General features: G+C 33.5%; 1 protein-coding gene across 1 annotated transcript; it reads right to left on the bottom strand.

The window, feature by feature from the left end:
- Positions 1 to 770: 770 nt before the first annotated feature.
- On the bottom strand, positions 771 to 3,249 carry LOC131069569 (LOB domain-containing protein 24-like). Its single transcript, XM_058005070.2, has 2 exons — positions 3,088 to 3,249; positions 771 to 1,088 (listed from the first exon to the last, which is right to left on the bottom strand). Exons 1-2 carry the CDS (start codon positions 3,247 to 3,249, stop codon positions 771 to 773), a joined length of 480 nt encoding a protein of 159 aa, XP_057861053.2.
- Positions 3,250 to 20,206: the final 16,957 nt, after the last annotated feature.

Here is a 20,206-nt window from a genome sequence, read left to right as displayed (position 1 = left end):
TAGTATTGTATGCATGATGTTTACAAAAGTATTTTGCATGACTTATATTATTCTATTAATCTAAGTTTCTTGTCAATTTTTATTTTTGATTTTCTAGTGTTTCAATTTTCTACACTTTACAAATTATTTCGTAATTTCAATTTTCTCCTTAGCCATCATGGCTCTTATGCTTTTTAACTTTTCTTATGCTAATGTATGTCTTAACCCCTCTCAGTGCTACCGTATGACCAAATTTTTCTATAGCTAGCATTTGTTTTTCATTAACATAATATATTTTTTCTTAAAATTTTGATTTGATATGATCATTTATATGGTAATTTAATAAAAAGACAAATATTATTAAACGTACATGAAATTACCTCGGAAGTCTAAATGTTGACAAATCTTTATTCACATTTTTAAGAGTTGAATGAATTAGAAATTGTGACTTCAAATATTTAATCCAAATAACATAAATGAATCATTTTAATTTTATGTTAAAGTAATATTTAAATGATATAATATAATTAATTCAAACAACCAAAATAATTACATAAAATTAAAATCTCGATATTATTACAACCATTACTTCTATTACTACTTCACAGTTCTTTAAATTTATTGTTACTTCAAAAGTAAAATCAATATCGACCGACCAATAATTCACTTCCAACATTTCTCTCAAAGATGGGTTCAAGCAGCCAATTAGCTTACCTTAGTAAATGAGTTTAACAAACAATGACACGGTTTCGATCTCCAATGGAAGATATTAATATCTTGTTTGTGTTGCATTAGAAAGCACTTGAGTTTACTTTGTCTGATAGCGAGGGATCCACCTCCTCAAACATAATGTCTTCCCTTGCTTGTGATGTGGCATTTGTTGGATATACAAAAGATCCAGCGCCCAGAATCGATACAAGATTATCATACTCGGACCGCATATGATTTAGTTCTGTTTGTGTGACCTCCAGTTGGGATTTCAGATCGGCAAATTGTTGGAGCAGTTGATGAACATCTTTTACAAACCCATTCACGGGGTCCTTCACCCTTTCTCTCGCTTCATACACAATGCTATTTACTGCATCTGCTCTTTCTGCACCTTCAATGCCCTGCAACAAATATACACCGAATATGACATTTGTTATTCGTTTGTAGTAAATGTTTCACGTTTAAGGATGAGCATAAATCTTCCATTTTGCTATAGATTTTATTCTTAATGAATGCAAATGACTCTATTGTCTATATTATTCATCTTCTTGTTTGTAATAAGGTTAAAGCACATGTGAATGCATAATCTTAATAGTTTCATTTATTAATTATATTTCATTACTCGTGATTAAGATGAAGCGGTGTTTTAATTTGTTGTGATTATAATCATTGCTTCTAACAGGGATAAATTCTAGTTGTGACTATACTATTGAATTTATTACTATCCCTATATTATGAAATTATTTGATTTATTTATTACCAATTTTGTCATGTGCATTCTAAATGAAGGAGAAATTTGTTGGCCATCTCTCAAAATAGTATCTTTTAAATTTTTTAACTTTGAATTTTTTTTAGCTTATCAATGATATCTTTTAGATTTTTGCATGTTTCTTAATTCTTTTCAAAATGATAGATTTGAAAACTTGGTTGAATGAAAATCTTTGTTTTGTAGGTAAAAAATTATCAACAAATTGTTGAATTTAGTTTTTGAATATACAAAGGTGTATTACATTCACATAGTGGATGCACAAATATTTGTTAAGAACTAGAAGTATTAAATTTAATTTGTTTCTAACAAAAAAAATCATTTATTTTCTCTTCTCAACTACCACTCCCTCTAACTTTAACTTTTAATCACTTCTATATATCTCCATCGTACTAATAGCTAACGTCAATCTAATACTATAATAATAGTATTAAAATATGAATATATAAAAAAATAGTAATATCTTAATAATAATTTAATATGATTCAAATAATTAATATTTTGGATAGTGATAATAATTGAATATTAATTACAATATTTTAAGTGGAATAATGAACAAATATGATATCTTTGATCATACTTTACCTATATATCTCATAAATAGATATACTAATAAGTATCTTCCCTAATACGAATGATGATAAAGCCAGGAATGGATTAGACTCTGACATAGTAAACATGAAACATAAGAGTGAAACTAATGAGAGAATTATTAGTTAAAAAGATATATTTTAATGAAATTTAAACATGGATTTAGGGACAACTAGGTAAGACACTAATCCAATTAATAGTGATTTTTGAATATCAGTGTGGTTTCCTATATTAAATGGGAAAATACCTTTTTTACATCGACATATTCTACTAATGTGAATCAAATGAGAAATGTATGTGAATATTCAGTTATCATTAAAACATTCTCGAAAACTATTCACGAGTTCTAGGTCAACACATATATATACATATAGATATATGTATGTGTGTGGGGGTATTTTTTAATTTTAATTTCTTAATATTTTGGCCATGGTTTAGTTTTTACGGGAGATGAGCATGCGAAGAAATAAAAGAGAACCCATTCACTTTGTTTTGCGTAGGGAACAAAATATGAAGAAGACGGAAACTGAAATGGTTGTGGGCCCGGCCACCGAATTCTACGCCGGTCGAGCCGGCCATTACGGATAAGAGAATGATAATCATTGTTAAAAATAACTTATGTTAGAAGTATTGTAATAATCTAACAAAAATGTATCGTCTGATTACAGCGAGACTCGTTCTACTATGCCAGAAGGGTACACCTTTCAAATGTTTGCAAAGAGGAAGCCAGGGGTAATCTTAATAGTAATGTACCAATATACTAACTCAAGTTGCAGAGATAAGTTCCGCACTATTCAAAGACTGAACAAAACATACAATCTATAATACAATCTTTATCAAAAACAACAGAACTCAGCTAGAAGAATTCGATCAGTTCTGTTTAGTAGAATATGTCTTAGGTCCTATCCCATACGATTCTCAAGTAATAGATAAGGCAACAAATTTCAGACAAAACATAATAGCATTCGAAAGTAAGTATATACATTTGCAAAATTGAAAGCCATTTACAAAGTTAATGAAAATGAGCCAGTGTTGAAACCTACTTGAAGCAGTTTGCTGATATTGCTGGTTCCGTACACGCTGTGCACCACAGAGAATTTCTGTGGATCATCGGGAGGATAATGAGGAGCGAAAATACATTCTTCCGAGCATTTCTTGCGGTTCGACCTACACGCGGCACACGATACAATATTTCTTTTTCCCATTTTTGTTGGTAATAGAATTCTGCTATAAACGTTTCATAACGCAGGGCTAATATTTTATACTTGTAAAAACTGGACTCTTGGACAAAGCCTGTGGGTCCTAACCGATTGCTGGTTTTCAAACATAAATTCGTTGAACTGAATTAGTAGGGCCTCCTTTGGAGGAAGGGGCAATATCGCCACACTGAAGTACAACTTATCAAATCAATATATATCATTAATTAGGAGATTGATTAAGTGTGATTTTCTATATAATTGGACGCGAATTTTTCGGATGAATATTTCAAATAATGTTGCACAGGAAGAAAATCTGATTCAAAATACTAATACAATCAGACATCACCAGCGAAAATACTATGTCTTATTCTTATAAGACCCGTCAAAATTAAAAAGTCACCGACTGTTTACTTTGGGACATCCTTGCACGCCTGGAATTGGGGAATATTCAATGTATTTCAATGTCTAAGCCATCTGTTCAACTGTTCATGTTCAATGTATTTTTATATTTTCAATGTACAAGCTGTCTTGTTTGGTTTTGGAGTGCATTGCTGGTGTTTGAAAATTCTTATATGAAACGAAGAAATATAGATGGAGATTGTTGGCGGAGAATGAGACATAGTCATCCAGGCAGTCGGTTGCGGATTTTGAAAAAAACACAATCCTCTTCACATTTAAATGAAGAGCAATGGGTGGCTCTACTCTTAGGAGAGGTACAAGGATTAAATGAGTTAATCATATGAATAAGTTCAATGGTTAAAATTGTATAACCATGCCGTTTCTCATTTAGATTTACGAAATAATATTTAGCATAATGAGAAACGCTGTCATTTTATGAGATGTATGCTATTTCTCTATTTTATATATATTAATATAATTTTTAAAATATGTATTGATTGTATCTATTGATATATTTATGTTTTGATTAATAGGGGGAAAGAACATGTCTTTTCCATTTGGGTTTCTTGTGGTTGATCTCTTCTTGTATAGTCTTTAGGGAGGCTGAAATTTTGGGGACCATCCTCTCGCTTCGATTTTACGTTTCTTCAATTTTTCCTTTCACGATCTCTTGATTTTCCTTTAAATCCAAAATCATCCTATCGTCATTCTTCTACAACACCTTATCTAAGAACTCCTTTATCTTCTCTTCCACCTTCTCCCAATTTTTCAATTTTGTAATGTCCTAAAGTGTACTCACCTATAATTTTGTCCTCACTTGGGCCCTCATTTTGGTGTTTGTCCTCTAAGGTCTGATTGAAGCACTAATTCTACTCACACCATTTATCAACTCAAATTTTCAGCATCTACATTTTTATCCCGTTAATCCTAGGATATTGATGTCTAGGACCAAAGCGCTGGGTCCCATGGTCTTCAATGACTAGGGCACCCAGTGCCATGGTCCTCTTAAAAATGGTCCATTTTGGGGCCTCAAAATGGTAACTAAATTTGAGCAGGAACCTAGATCCCATGTTAGCCTACATCAAAAATTCAATTTAGTTTTCGATTATCATGTATAAAAGGAGATCTACCCCTCTCATTTTAAACCTAACGAACAAATTCAAGATCATTTTACATCTTAGCAAATTCAAGTGAGCAAGTAATCAGTCTTCTATCAAGTATTGGAGCTAAAGTGAAGTCAAGATTCGAGAATTAGAGATGACATTAATGTTCTATGTTTTGTGAAGACAAACAAAACTTCATTAAAAGGTATATCATTAGTGTTTCAAATATTTTAAGCCTTTTCCTCAAAAGGAAAGCATTTCCATTATAGTACTTCATTTACATTTCAAGTCTATTTCATGGTTAATTCCAAAACTGAGGTTTGACCTAAGGCAAATCCCTATTCCAAACAATGTTTTCCTTTTCACTTTGTGTAGGAATAGGTACACAGCTACCTTTTAGAGAACAACATGATTCACAGTGAAAAACAAGATCCCCTTTGAACAAAATAAAGTTTGGAGGACCAAGGTGACCACCACTATGGTCGTAAAAGTTCACGCCAAAATTATGGGAACAGATCTTAATCTTCATCTACTGCTCAGATCCAAGTTTGTGGCTTTGTTTGATGATTGTAGCTCACTGTTTTTGCATATTTATTTGGATATCCATTTATTTACCCAAATTTTAGCATATTTAATTATTACATTTCAATTTGAGAGAAAGAAGAGTTTCCACTTATAAAACAAAGAACCTAATCAAAATATAAATCTATGAAATTCCATCTCTCCCCAATGTAATGGTCCCTAAAAAAAAATTTGTGGTTTTACTATATGTAATGTTGAAACCCTAGTTTTTCACTAACACATTTGGTGAACCCAACATCTTACACCTTCTGTCCTAATTTATGTTCCTATATTTGACTATTTATGCATTTTCAAATTCAAATTTACATTTACAAGTTTAATTTTCAATTGAATTACATAAATTTAGAGGTTAAATTCATACAAACGCTAATTTATAATTCTAAAATTGAACTTGTAGGTTGCCTAATTTGGATTTATTATTTTAGATCTGATTATTTAAGAAATTTAGAATTTAAATTTTCACTCCTAGATCTCATTTTCAATTGAATTACATAAATTTAGAGGTTGATTTCACACAAACCCTAATTTATAATTCTGAAATTTACTTGTGGGTTGCATAATATTTCAAATCTATCTTTAAATATGATATTTATGATATCTTGTGCTATGATTTAGATGAACTTTCTTTCAAATTCACAAATCACATTGCTTAATTAATTGGTTAATCAGTCACTTTTACAAAAATTTACAATTTTAAATTATAATTTTCATTTTCTACATTCAAATTTCCCTCCTTTGTGAATGAGTTTTGTTACAATTAGTCCTACCTACAATATTCTCATGAAAATAAGATGTAGTATTAAGACTTCCTAAGGTGTAATTACTAAGGATATGGAGCCTAATTTGGATAGTTTATTTCATGAGAATGTTGATGGTTCCTCCAACCCAACAAATGTTGTCAGTTTCTCCCCATTCTTTTCATAATTCTCATGATGTGGATGAATCACTAACTACAGTTTCCATTGACCAATTGAAGAAGATTGACAAATAATTTAAAAATATTTAATAATGGATGAGTCAACAATACTTGGAGAGTGAGGCAATCCCATTGATTGAAGGATTAAAAAGAATAGTGCAAAGTGATAAAATTGGTGTTCATTTGTTGTGTAGCCTTACTCATATTGTTCACACTAATATCATGCCTATTAAAATTTGTATCGAAGTCCTTGGTTACACACAAACCACTAGTGAAGTCAATTATTTCATTCCTATGCCTACATCCTTGCCTACCTTCATCCTTGCTTGCATTCTTCTATCATGACTACTTCCACACAAAATGTTGATTCTACACATTTTAGTCAAGGTGATAACCTTCTTCATCCAAACTCTTATATACCTCCTTCTATGAGTCTTCCATTTGCGACCCAATCATTTCTCATTCCCAAATATCCAAATGGTCCACCTCCTTACTCTCAACCTCAACCTACATACAACAATGTTTGTCCTTTGTCTCAATCCATTCACTGAAGTAACCATAAATAATAGCCCAAACAATATCATCCCTATAACAAAAGTTGGCAAGCTCTGTTACGCAATCCAATTTTAATTTGCCCACATTTGATGTAGCGAGCCCATTATTTGATGACATTGTCTATGTTGTTCCTCCTAAACATATGGAATCCCCTCAATTGGAGTTGTACAATGAAAAAAGTGATCCCTTGACTCATGTGAAAACATTTCAAACTTTGTGTAATGAATTTGCTCATGACCAAAGACTTATGGCTAAATTGTTTACTCGAACCTATAAGGATGAAACTTTGGAATGGTATTGTTCTTTGCCTCCTTATTATATTACTTCTTTTCTACAATTAACCAACATTTTCATTCAATAATTTTACAATAATATTGGTCCCTAAAATTACTTTGACTGAATTGATTCATTGTAGGTAAGGTCTTAAAGAAAAAGTGACTATTTTTATTGGTAGATATAAACATTTGTATTCTCATTGTTCTTATTCTATGCCTGCTCATGATGCTCAAGGAATATTTATTGCTAATTTATAAAAAGACATTAGGGATAAGCTTCTCTTTTCTAAGTTTACTTCCTTTATGTGCAGTTGTGTGAAATGATTCATAATTATCAGCTTCAAGTGAGTCGTTTTGAAGAATCTCCTTGAATGACTCTGGTTGATAAGAATGAGAGTGCTCAATAATCTTTTGTGAAGCTTAAACTAAACAAGGGACACATCAAGATAAATTACAATATCAATACTCAAGTGGTAGCCACAAGATTAGGTGTGGCCCCTTTATGCAAATACTTTAGAAAAGAGTTTACTCCTCTTTTTCAGTCTTTGCATAGAATAATGACATAATTGATGAATAAAAATGTGTTGAAAATTCCTCCCATGTGACCAATTGATACCTCCAAACCTTTACCACCTTATGATTAATTTAAAGCCTTTAGCAAATATCATCATCAACCCGGTCATGATAAAAAAAGTGTTATACCTGAAGGAGTAGGATTCAAGACTTTATTGATAACAATACCATATTTGTAGCTAGTGTGAATGACAAAGAAAAAAATTGTAGCTCCTCCTAATCTAAACCTCCAAATCTTTACTAATCCGTTTTCTTCCTATTCTACTAATGTGGTTGAGGTTGAGCCTCTTGCATATTTTCCTAATAACCTTGGTGTTGAGTGAAATAATGTTGTGAATGTTTTTGATAAACCTATGCCTCCTAAGGGCCTATGTATTACCTTTGATCCTAGTGAGACCATTCATGCACTTGATGGCCCACTATATATCATTTTGAAGATCAAAGATAAATTCTGATGGGGAGTTCTCATTGATCTAGCATGCATAGTGAATGTGATTACTGAAGAATATCTTTATACTTTCCAATTGCATCAAGTAACATATGATAAATCTGATGTAGTGGTCAAGGTGTATGATGGTTTCTCTTGTTCTATGGTTGGTTCTATTTCTCTTCCTATTGAGGCTGGTACTAAGTAATTATATGTCATTTGTGTTATCATTCCTACATTAGATCAATTTCATTCGAAGTTATGACATACTTGGATCTCTCCCATTAAAGAAATCCCCTCTACTATTCATTAATATCTAAAATTTCTTCATAATGGTACTATCATAGCAATAAATCATAGAATGTACCAAACCATGGTGAGGCATGGAGATGTCACCCTTTATTACTTTTGGCCTAAACAATTTGAGCCTCTTAAGCCTCGAAGTGATGCTCTTTTTCAATACTATAAAACGTAGAAGAATGAGATGATCTTATCCTTGAGTAAGCCTAGAGATCGTAGACCTATTCCTCCTCCTCATGATGAAATTTTTATCCTTCCTATACCTTCTATTCCTCCTATATATGCCACAGTCCCCCCTCCTACATCATACAAAGGAAAATGACTCACATCTCCTTGTTTCAACCTAGTAGATCTTCTACCATTCCTCCTTTAAAGGAACAAAATAAACCTATGTCCACTAATCTTAAACCTTCACAACTGTCAACTAAAACTAAAATATTTTCTTCTTAATTCGTTTCTTCCTTGGACACAGGAAACATTGACTTGGTTCCATTTATCCATCCTTTAGCTAACCTTAGGGAGGAAGTTCATCCTAAATCACCAAAACTAAAAAATGCTTAAGAAAGATGATAATTCATGATCAATTTGTATTAGAGATCCTATTTTTATTAATCTTGGTGAAGGAATGGATGATAATGTTTCTCATGATAGCCATATTGGTTCTAATGATTATGATGGTATGTATGAACTTTTTGATGTTGACAATGATGTATCTAAACAATTTTCAAATGAATTAATCCTAACTCCTAGTGACAAACAAAGTGACTCATCATTAGATCATGGTCCTTGTTTGGAACTTGTAGTAGCTCCATCTATTATGCTCGAAGTTGCTCCTCTCGCATCTTGTCCACCTTCCCAAAATAATGTTCAACAAGATTGGGAAGAAGATGATGCACTTGATTAGCTTCATTCATGTTCTAGATTTTCTCTCGTCTCTTTCTTGTTCATAAATTGTTTCCATTGTGATGTGTTTTTATGCTATGTTAGGTTCTCTTTAAATGACCCTTGTCACTCGGTTGGTTCAAGGTAATAATGAAGTTGAATCTGTTGTGACATTATTGTATTTGTATCTCAATTATTCTATTTGGTATCCCTTGTGTTGTCTACTTGAGGATGATGCAAAGTGTTGAGATCTCTTCTGGTCTCTTCCATTTTGATGAAAAAGACACATGATCCCCTTCTTTGTTGTTCTTGTTGTTCCAATACCTTTGGGGGATGAGGTCAATTCAATACAAAAATTCATGATATACATTATTTATCATAAGAGAATATTGACCCTAGAGTTAGTAGATCACTTATGTGTTATTATATTTTGTGACAATTATCCTTTGATTTATAGGACTTTCTTGGGGCATATCATAATGGTAACATGCTTTTCTTTGGATGCAAGCTACCTTATAGCAATTGCTCCCGATAAGGCATATGCAATATCTTTAATGTAGGGGCATACACTACACTCAATGTTTCACTTTATGCACACACTATCACATGTCTCAATACTCAAGTTACTTTGCAAATTGAGCCTTTTGGTTTATAATTTGGGTTTTTTTCTTTTTTTTTATGACTCATAGTAAGAGAACCTTACTAGGCTAGCAGTCATGACTTTCTCTCTCTTGCCTCTTTCTTATGATGTCTCTTTTATCTTGATATTAAGGTAGTGAGATCCTAAAGTCCCTTGGGGGTTACTATGTCTTGTCAATTTAATGTTTTAATGATAGATTTTCAATGCAAAATATAACACCCCACCATGGAACCCCGAAGGATCTAACTAAAAAAACTCAAATAAGAGGGAAATAATATTTTTTTGAAATATTAAGTATACATCCCATAAGAGTAAAGGAAATATATTAAACCTAACTCCACAAGTAGAAGGAAACTACTAAATTATCCTCTAAGGTTCCTCAATGTCTTTACTATACTACCCACACAAAATCAAAGAAATTAAATCTAATATTAGTTAACATTTGATTCAAATATGAACACAAACAGAATAACCATGAAAATAATCCATACATACATACTACAAAATCAGGAAAGTACATTGCATACAAAAACTTCTTAAGCTAAATTCACTTTCATTGGGTAAGGTCACAAATAAGATACACATAGATGAATCTCATAACAAGAATACTCAAGAGGCTGCAAGCACAACAACAAGACACTAGTGCTCACAAGGGAAGAGTGTCATTGCATAGCTTGATATGGGTTATCCCGGTAGGTCTCCATAGGCCCCAACCCCCATCCTAGCTTATCTTGGTAGCCTCTCCCAATCCCTGACCCCCATACAAGTCTCCTGTGAAACCAACATACCTTTAAAGAGGATAAGGTAGTCGAGCATGTCATTCCAGGCCTTCCCACCTCATCTTGAGCCTAGACTAGTACTCAAGCCATGAGCGGGCATACATTATCTTGATTAATGTGATTATCTACCCAACCCCCTAATTATTTTATTAAGGTTATCACTTATTAAGAAATTCCCCTAATGGGTTATAATGATGATCACTTTAGGATCTCGGGCCCTATGGAGAGCCACTCTCCCTTATGACATGATGCCTACTTCAATCCAAATCAAAACATAGGATTAAACATAAATCATCAACAATAAAAAATCACAATTTCGTTCAAATATTTCTCTCAACAGAGATCTAAAATGTCATTGCATCCATATAACTTTATAATCAATATCTCAATATAAAAGGTATCATGTTTCATTTTGCAACTTTTGTGGTGGGTCCCTGAATTCTCTCCCCTTTTCTGAGCCTGTTCCCCTGTTCCCTTAGTTCTTTGTGTCCTTTCCCTCCTCGAGGGTTGCAGAGTGTAATGCCTATGATTGGGAAAGGGACTCATTTGGGTCCCCTTTCTCACATCCCTTGTGTTGATTCCTCTTTTTTGAAAGACCCTCTGGTGGGAGATTCATCTTGTCGCATCCCTATTCCTCAGTACAATCATGATTTTTTTGTAAAACTAGAATCAGGGACTTATGAAGATAAAATTAAAGGTGAAAGCTCTACAAAAATGGTGAATGTTTTAGAAGGTATATCTCCCCTGTCAAAATGTGTTTTCAGTAAGAATAAAGTTGAAATCCTTGATATTTTGGTCAACACAACTATTGCTAAACTAAGCCTATCCTTGGTGGGTAACTTAATGACTTTTCATCTAGCTCTTGACTTGGTGAGAAAATGGGTATCCTCTAACTGGAAGCTGAAAGGGAATGTCTCTTATAGTGCCATGGCCAATGGACTTTTCCTCTTCATCTTCACAAATCAAGCCGATTGAGCTCATGTCCTCACACAAGGACCCTGGGTTTTTGGCTCTTCAAACTACCTCTCCCTGTGCAAATGGAAACTAAACTCCTACCCGTCCTCGAAGATTGGCGCTATGGCTCCACCTTGGATTCACCTACCAGGTCTCCCTCTAGAGTTTTGGAACATTGATATTCTTAAAAGGGATTGCGAACTCATTTGGTATGTACATTGCTATTGATAGTGTAACACATAGTAAATTGAGGCTTTTGTTTTCCCGTATCTGTGTTAATGTTTCCATTAATATGATCTTACCAACCAATATTACGTTACAGTCCAGACTTGGGTCTTGGGTGCAACAGATTGAATATGAGAATGTGAAAGCCTTTTGCCAAAGTTGTGGAAGATACAGATATTTGAGTTCAACATGTAAAAGAAATCCAAACAAGAAACAACAAATGTCTTCCAACTCTTTCAAGGCTCTTCAAAAGGAGAATGAAAGTAAGAAGGATTCACCTGCTTCTAATGATGTCCCAAAAGACAACCCATCCTTGGTCGATGTTCTTCAAAATGTTGAAGCCCCCTCACGTGAGGAGATTATTTATAATCTTCACAACGACAAGAAAAATAATATGGATGATCTCTTAACTTCTACCTCTGAAGATCCCAAGAGTTCAATCTTCCCAAGTGCCAAGGAGTTTGTTATTGACTTAAATCAACTGGAAAACAATGATTAGAAGAACAAAGAACAAAATACTAAAGATTGAATAAAAAAGGAAAATATACAAAAATAAAATGTTCCTCCAATCTTACCGATTGTATGTTCAGGGGCTAGGAAGTCTTTGTTGGTAACTACCAAAAAAATCATAAATGGTGGCTTTGTTAACCTAAAAGAAATATATAGATGCTAGGTTTATTTTCTACTCCACCACCAACAAAGTCAAAACATTGGTCTGATGAGGACGAGATAGAAGACAAGGGATGGGAACAAGTGCCCACCAAGAAGAAGAAGAAGAAAGCTGATGTGGGGGTAACAACAAATAGGGTCAGCCCTCTAATAAGGACTCTAGACAGAAGGCAGTAGAATAGGAGGTAGCTATATTTAAAAAAACAACCTTGGATGGAGTCCTACATAACAAGAAAAAGAGAAACTAATTTGAATTTTATGGGATTCACCCCTATTCAGGTGAGTAGGGATTCTAAGATCTATATTTCCATGATTATTATCTCCTGGAATGTGAGGGATCTTAATAGCCCCATAAAACAACATATGCTCAAATGTCTTTTGTTGGAACAAAAGGTGGATATCCTTATGATTTAGGAGACTAAGATGAATAAAGAGAATCTTTAGAGAGCCATAAACTCTTTCTAGCCCTCAACCCATTTCTTGAATAGTGACTCTTTTGGTGCCTCAGGGGGAGTGGCTACCCTCTGGACCCCAATGTTTTGGAAGGCATCTTGGTCTCTTCTAACATGCACTCTCTCATTGTGAAAATTAAGAACATCAAGTCTAATTTGCAAATGGACCCTGGTTAATGTCTATGCTCCTAATGTTCACAGTATTAGGGCCCAATTATGGAGATCCATAAATACCCAGATTGATATTGGATCTAATAACTTATGGATGATTGCTGGAGATCTCAATTCTCCCCTCTATCCCTTAGAGAAAGCTAGTGGTAATGAATATTTTTTGGATAGTATGAGTGAACTGGCTGATTTCATAGCCTCCTCTAGTCTCTTGGATATACCTCCCAGTGGTTCTAAATTTAGCTAGACTAATTGAAGACATGGAGATCATCTTATTCAGGTAAGGCTTGACAGATTCCTGATTTCTTCAAATTGGAACTGCCTAGACTCTTTCTACCTCAGATATTCTCCTCGCTTAGGATTTGATCACAATGCTATCATCCTAAGAATGGATTAATTAGGGACTAGAAAGCCCTACCCATTTAGGTATGAAATGATGTGGCCTCAACATAAATACTTTAGAGGATTGGTTGAAGAATGGTGGAACACTCCTATTGTGGGAACACCCATGTTTTACATTACCCAAAAGCTGAAGATTATCAAAGAAAAAGTTAAGAGCTAGAATGAATATTCTTCTGGTAATATCTCTGAGGAGAAGAAGACCTTAATCAGTGACCTACAAGCTATCCAATCTAAAATAGAAGAACAATAGGATTTAGAATAAAATTCCAAGGAGGAATTGGATATCAAAAATAATTGGCCTAGACTGAACAAAAAAGAAAAAGTTTTCTGGAAACAGAAGTCGAGGATCCAATGGCTCTTGGATGGGGATAAAAACATGAAGTTTTTGCATCAGTTAACTCTGAAACATAGAAACAGAAATAAAATTAGATATCTTATAAGAGAGAATGGATCTAAGGTGGATGATGATCAGGAGATGGCATATCTCTTCATTTATTTATTTTTTTAAATAAGATTCCTATGACCCAAGGGATGAATCAAGATATGAACAAAATGCTGGAAATTATACCTAAATCTATTGAAGATTTAGGTATCCTGGGCCTGAACAAAATAATTTCTATGCAGAAGGTCAAGACTGCTATGTTCTCCTTCTCTCCTAACAAGGCCACCTAGATGGCCTCCCTCCTGCTTTCTTTCAAGACTTCTAGGATATTGTCAAGAATGACCTATTTAATGATGTTAGAGACTTCTACAAATCAGGTAATCTCCTTAAACAACTGAATGCCACCTTTGTTGCTCTTATTCCGAAGAATGGCAATGCTATTTCCACCAAAGATTGCAAGCATGTTAGTTTATGTAATATTGTCTATAAAATTATATCAAAAACTATGGTCAATAAATTAAAACCTTTTCTTGATAAAATGATGTCTAAGAACCAAAAACCTTCGATGGCTCTAAAACTTTATATTTATAAAGCCTATGACAATGTTTCCTGGGACTTTCTCCTTGAAGTTCTTAGGAGATACAATTTTAAGGGTAAATTTTTAGAATTGATTGAGCAATGTGTTTGTAACTTTTCTCATGAAATATGAGATGAAATCTAAAGGAAGCTTAACACTTATTGGGTGCAACTTAAATATTTCAAATAATTCAATGAGGCATGACAATTTTTCCCCTACTCTCACCAGATTGCTAAGAGCATATTGCAAAAAATGCCCCCTTTTCTTGCTTGGAACATCTGGAAAACACACAACAATAGGATATTTAGAGAGGAGAAGAGAAGTCAAAAAATTATTGCCAATATAATCATACAACAGATTAAAGAAAATGTGAATGTGAATGCTATTGGCTTCACCAAAACCCTCCCCTCTATGCTAGATCTAAGACTAAAATAGATTTTGGAAATTCAACATAGTCTTGTGAATATAAATTGGCAAAAGATGATCTTGAGAACTTTGTTCTGGTGGCTACCCCTAGATGTTGGATGGATTAAATGCAACTTTGATGGTTTCTCTAAAGTTAATCCCGAAATCTCGGGGACAAGAGGATTGATCTATGATCACAGAGGTTTCTTAGTTGTTGGGTATGGATCTGGTTTAGGTACTACCACTAACAACAATGTGGAAGCTTGGGTGGCTTGGATGGGTCTACAATGTCTTTTTGATATCACTAGAAGAAATGTCATTCTAGAAGAAGATTATAAACTCATAGTCAATTGTCTCAATAACGTCACCTCTCCTCCGTGGGAAATTAAATAGATTATTGGTAGATGTAAATGGCTGATAGAGTTGTTTGATGAAATTAGAATAAAACATGTCTAAAGAGAAGGTAATAGGTCGACTGACCTTATAGAAAATCAAAGTCTCAATATGTTGGATTGGCAGGTTTTCAAATTTGAGAACAGCTCTAGAGAGCTGAAATAAATCCTTGCACAGGAAAGGAGAACCTAAAAAGAAGACGGGAAATGGAATAGAGAAGATAGTTTGAGTTTCTTCAAAATGTTTAATGTGTGCACTCCTTATATTTTTTAAAATTCTCATTGGGCCCAACAAGGTGGGGGGCCTTTTTCTTCAATTCAAATTCAGAAAAAAGAGCAGGATAAGGATATTCTTGGTTGGAGTATTGTCTTTTTCAAATTTTGTACCTTATGAACTTTTTTCAATATAGTTTTAATATGGTGGACCCCTACATGAGCTTATGTAGGTTGGAGATGACTCAGTGTCATGACCCCATGGGTTCTCTTTCCAGTCAAATGACCTATGTGGTTTATGATGTGGACAAGAACTTTCTCGGTGTGACTACAATGGCTCCAATTGACGAATACTCTTGGATAAGGAAAGTTTTGTCTTTCATGGTAAAGACAAGGAGAGAACTTATCTTTTTACACTACCTTTATGAGTAATTATTGCAATGGATGTCATGCATGCAAGGACCTCAGAAAGATTAAATTCTAGTTTTATCATTTTTAAAACTTATCTTCCAAATGTACTAGGAGAAGAAAACTTTGTAATCTTTTGTCTAGTTGCTTTCACAGAATCTCTATTCCTGCTACTCATACCAATTCAGAAATGGGGTGCCCTCTCAAACATATTGAACCTAAAAATTGTGAAGGACTTAGAGATAATAAGGAGTTGTCGGATATTTTTCATGAAGCAGGTTTTACCCATTTCTTCTTAGCGATTAAAGGATACAACAAGGAGCTCTCTGCCAGGGTCTGCAACTCTTATCAAAATGGGAAGGTCACGGTTGATAGAATCTCCTTCACTATTACTCTTGAATAAATTGTGGAGGTTACTGGTCTTCAGAACGATGGAGAGATGGTGGAAAGGAGGAGTTTGGGGGATTACAAGAAGTTTACGAGGAGATTTTTTAGGAAGGGAAAGAAACTAGTACATCTCCAAAATGGGTAATGATTGTTTTGCTTTACCTCAACCCTATCTGCTGGTTAGTTATTATGTTATGAGGTATTTTACTCTTGAGGGGCAGTACCCAACTGTGCATGAGTACCACTTCCCTATCCTCAACCATGTTAGGAATCTGCAGAATATTAATATTCCCTTTTCCTTCTTTTCCTCACTTAAAACTTGTATTCAAAATGGGGCGAATCCCCCGCTCCATCAAGGTCTCATTTACTTGATGTACAATTTTTTTGTTGATCATTCACCAACTGTTAGCGCTCTTGCCCCAACATCTGGTAGTGTTGGTAGCTCCAATAAGTTTTATGCTAAAGCTCCTAAACTACCACCCTCGATTCTGAAAACCCACAACTCTCTCACCCCTATTGATTCTATGATAACCATTTCTACTGGTTTGGTTGCGGTCATTGAAAAGGAATCCTTGGAATTGGCTATTCTTGATATTAACCCTAATAAATGAAAGCATGAAACCCCGAGACAATAAATGAAGAGAAACAGTGACTTAGTTGTGGCAAGTATCACCATTGACATAGAGCTGCATGACTCGGAGAAAGATAAGGGAAAGGTGAGAATCAAAAAAAGTATGACCATGGCTTGGGGGAAAGAAGATCAGCCCATCTTTGGGCTAAAGCGAGAATTAATTATGAGAAAAATGAGTTTAAATAGGTTAATTACCCACTTTAGGAAATCTACAAACTTGATGAGGAAGAGGATTTGAAGGATAACCCTAAAGATGAATATTTATAGGTGGAGAATGAAGAGAAGAATGATAACCCCAATAAGGATATAAAGGAAGAAGTGGAATTGAGAAATGAGAGTAATAATTTTGAAAGTGAACTTGAGGATGAAGAGGAAAGGGAGGGTGAGAGTAGTAATTTTGAAAGTGAACCTGAGGATGAAGAGGAAAGGGAGGGTGAGAGTAGTAAAATGGAAACTGAACACGATTCCCTTCTTAGAAGCCCGATGGACCCTTACAACTCGGAAGAAGATAAAATGGTTAAGTGCTCTCCCATGTCTATGGATCATGATGAAATTTATTAGAGGAAGGGGCAGTTAACTGAAATGAAATAAATATTGTGTGTGCTGGAGCAAAAAAATGAGGAATGGGATAGGAAGATTAATGAATTATGCAATGATGTCAATTTACTTTGCCAAATTACTAATGGGATCATGACCAATGTTGTTATGGGGACAATATCTGGTCATGGTAGAATTTAGAGGAATAAAAAGAAGGAGGTTAAGATGGGCGAGTACGAGCTGAATGAGGAGGAGGACACGGACCAGGATGAAACATGGATTCAAAATCTAGGAAGGTTAAAGAAAAATTGGAACCTACTCAAGAAAGAGTATTTGTTCTTAGTTACGTTTCTGTTAATTCTTTTATGGTTATGACTTGCCATTTTGAGAATAATTGTGGGGTCTGTGAACCCCTTTCGATTAATTGTTTAGTTTATGAATTTTCCAGAAATGTTTATAATAGGTTTAATACTGATATGAACTCTATGATTATTATCTCTAAGGAGAAGGTTAATAGGTTAACTACTATTATTTGGTTTAACAACTGGAAGCTTCTTAGTTTTAGTAGAAATAGCTATAGGGTGATGAAATTTTTTGATTGTTTTTAAAGGGAGATCAGTTTTTGTGTGTTGATGCTTGTATGATCTTGTAAGTTGGTTGATGTTTCCCTAGTTCAAGGCCACCTCCCTGCTAATCTAATAGAAAACATAGGAGCACATAGGGCTCATTCAAACATAGGAATACATAGCTATAAAACCATAAGATAATCAAGAAACCACATACATCCACAAATCAATCCACTTTAGGCAATCTGGAGCCCCAAAGAGATACCCAAACCGATGAATAGAGTCAAACAACAAGTATGGGACTCAAAATGAAATGTTGCCAAAACTATTAAGGATTAATTTCAGATCCTAATAATCCCCAAAAAGTATATTAATGATTCATTTCAAGTCTGAAAATTGATTTACAATTAATCTTGCTAAATCAATCGAAAACAACAAAACTAATCAGCTACACTTGCACAAAAGAATACCAAATTGAATATAATCTTGTAGGACATCACAATAAAGTATTTTATAATATTTAGTAGAAAATTAGAAGTATAAAACATGACTTCACACAGTAGAAAATAATGCATATTTTATTTCCAAAATCTCTACCCAACCCACAAAGTTGTGATAAAACTACACTACCTCATTCACCCAAATCACCATTAATCAATTCTATTTGAATAACACATGAGAATAAACACATATAAATAAGATTAAAACCATATTGAGACAAACATAATTATGAATCATATCAAAAAACTCCTTCACAACAAGAAAATCCATACATCTATACTTGAAGATTATTAAAGCAACACAAAGATTTTGAAAAAAAAACATACTCTAAATCTCAAGGAATGGGAATGCATTCAAAGCCCTCTTACCCAATATTGGCCCAAAAAACAAAAAAAATTCAAATAAAAAAAAAAATTGAAAACAACATTCTTTTCTTTTCAAAAAAAAAATATAATCATTCTCCTACATAATGTGGTATCTAGATCAAAATTCCAAATAAATAGGATTGAAAACTAGGGCTATCTTTGGGCTCTAAAAAAAACCATCAAACCATATCAAAATAAAAATGTGGAAAATACCCATTCGAGAGGGGTGATTCCTTTCTATAAATATAATCAATTCATCCCCATGATCAAAACTGAAATCACATTAGAGAAAAACTTAAAAACTATTCAGAAAAGCAATCTAAAGAACACACCTATTTGTATTGTTTGAACAATCAACAAACAATGAATGCAAATAACTTTCAAAATAGAACAAAATATATTAAATATAGAGAATACAATCTAATACAAATTCAAAAACCATTTTAAAAATATAATAGAAAATGGGATACGAATCCAACCTGGCAAATGTAGAAAGTGTAGAAGAAAGGTAGAATAAAATCTGTCAAAATCAATTCTTCGAGATCTTCACTTCCAATCCAAGAAATATCAGCAATCGAACACCAATCCATACTAGGAATAAACTCCAGAAAATCACATACAAACTCTAACAAAAGCTTCACCAAAAAATCTCACGAAAAACCCCCTTCAATTTAATGCAAATATTGCTCTCCAATGTCACAACCAGATCTCTCCAACTCCAAATTTTTCCATCCATCATTAAAAAATTCTCAAGCATCCACACACACCAAAAAAATGTTATTTTCTAGAAAACCCACAAAATGAATAAAACAGCAAAAACCCCCTTCTGAAAAGTTTCTAGAATTAATTTTTTTCCTCCCTCATCTTCCTTCATGAGAAATGGAAATTTCCTTTTAATAAATTACTTCTACTAAATTTTTTATTTCATTAATTATCCATGTCATGTATTTAATAATTTAATTTATTCACCCTTTAAATTATAACTTGATTAATTAATTATTTAAGCTTGTGTTTTGTTTTAATTATTTAGAACATTAATAAACATTTATTAATTAAATAATAAGCTAAGATTCTTAACATGCATATATATAGATATATATAATTTTTAAACACACAAATATATGTATTTAAATTAAGATTATCAAAAAGTTAAATAAAACCTTATGATAAAAGTTTATAATAAAAATTTACCAAAAGCAACAAGACAAATAAAACCCACATGCAACACAATGCACACTCATACCCAACATAACTAAGGTCGTTAGATCTTGCCTATGTGGCATTTTGATCAGGTAAGT

The sequence above is a fragment of the Cryptomeria japonica genome, chromosome 3, assembly GCF_030272615.1.
Source record: "Cryptomeria japonica chromosome 3, Sugi_1.0, whole genome shotgun sequence".
NCBI classification, from domain to species: Eukaryota; Viridiplantae; Streptophyta; class Pinopsida; order Cupressales; family Cupressaceae; genus Cryptomeria; species Cryptomeria japonica.
Note: the sequence above shows the minus strand (reverse complement) of the source record. Positions and strands in the feature narration are given on the sequence as shown.

Excerpts from the sequence above, each read along its gene's own strand:
- LOC131069569 (XM_058005070.2), bottom strand. The coding sequence starts at position 3,249 with ATGGGAAAAAGAAATATTGTATCGTGTGCCGCGTGTAGGTCGAACCGC. Across the intron at positions 1,089-3,087 it reads ATATCAGCAAACTGCTTCAA|GGCATTGAAGGTGCAGAAAG; the intron begins GTAGGTTTCAAC and ends TATTTGTTGCAG.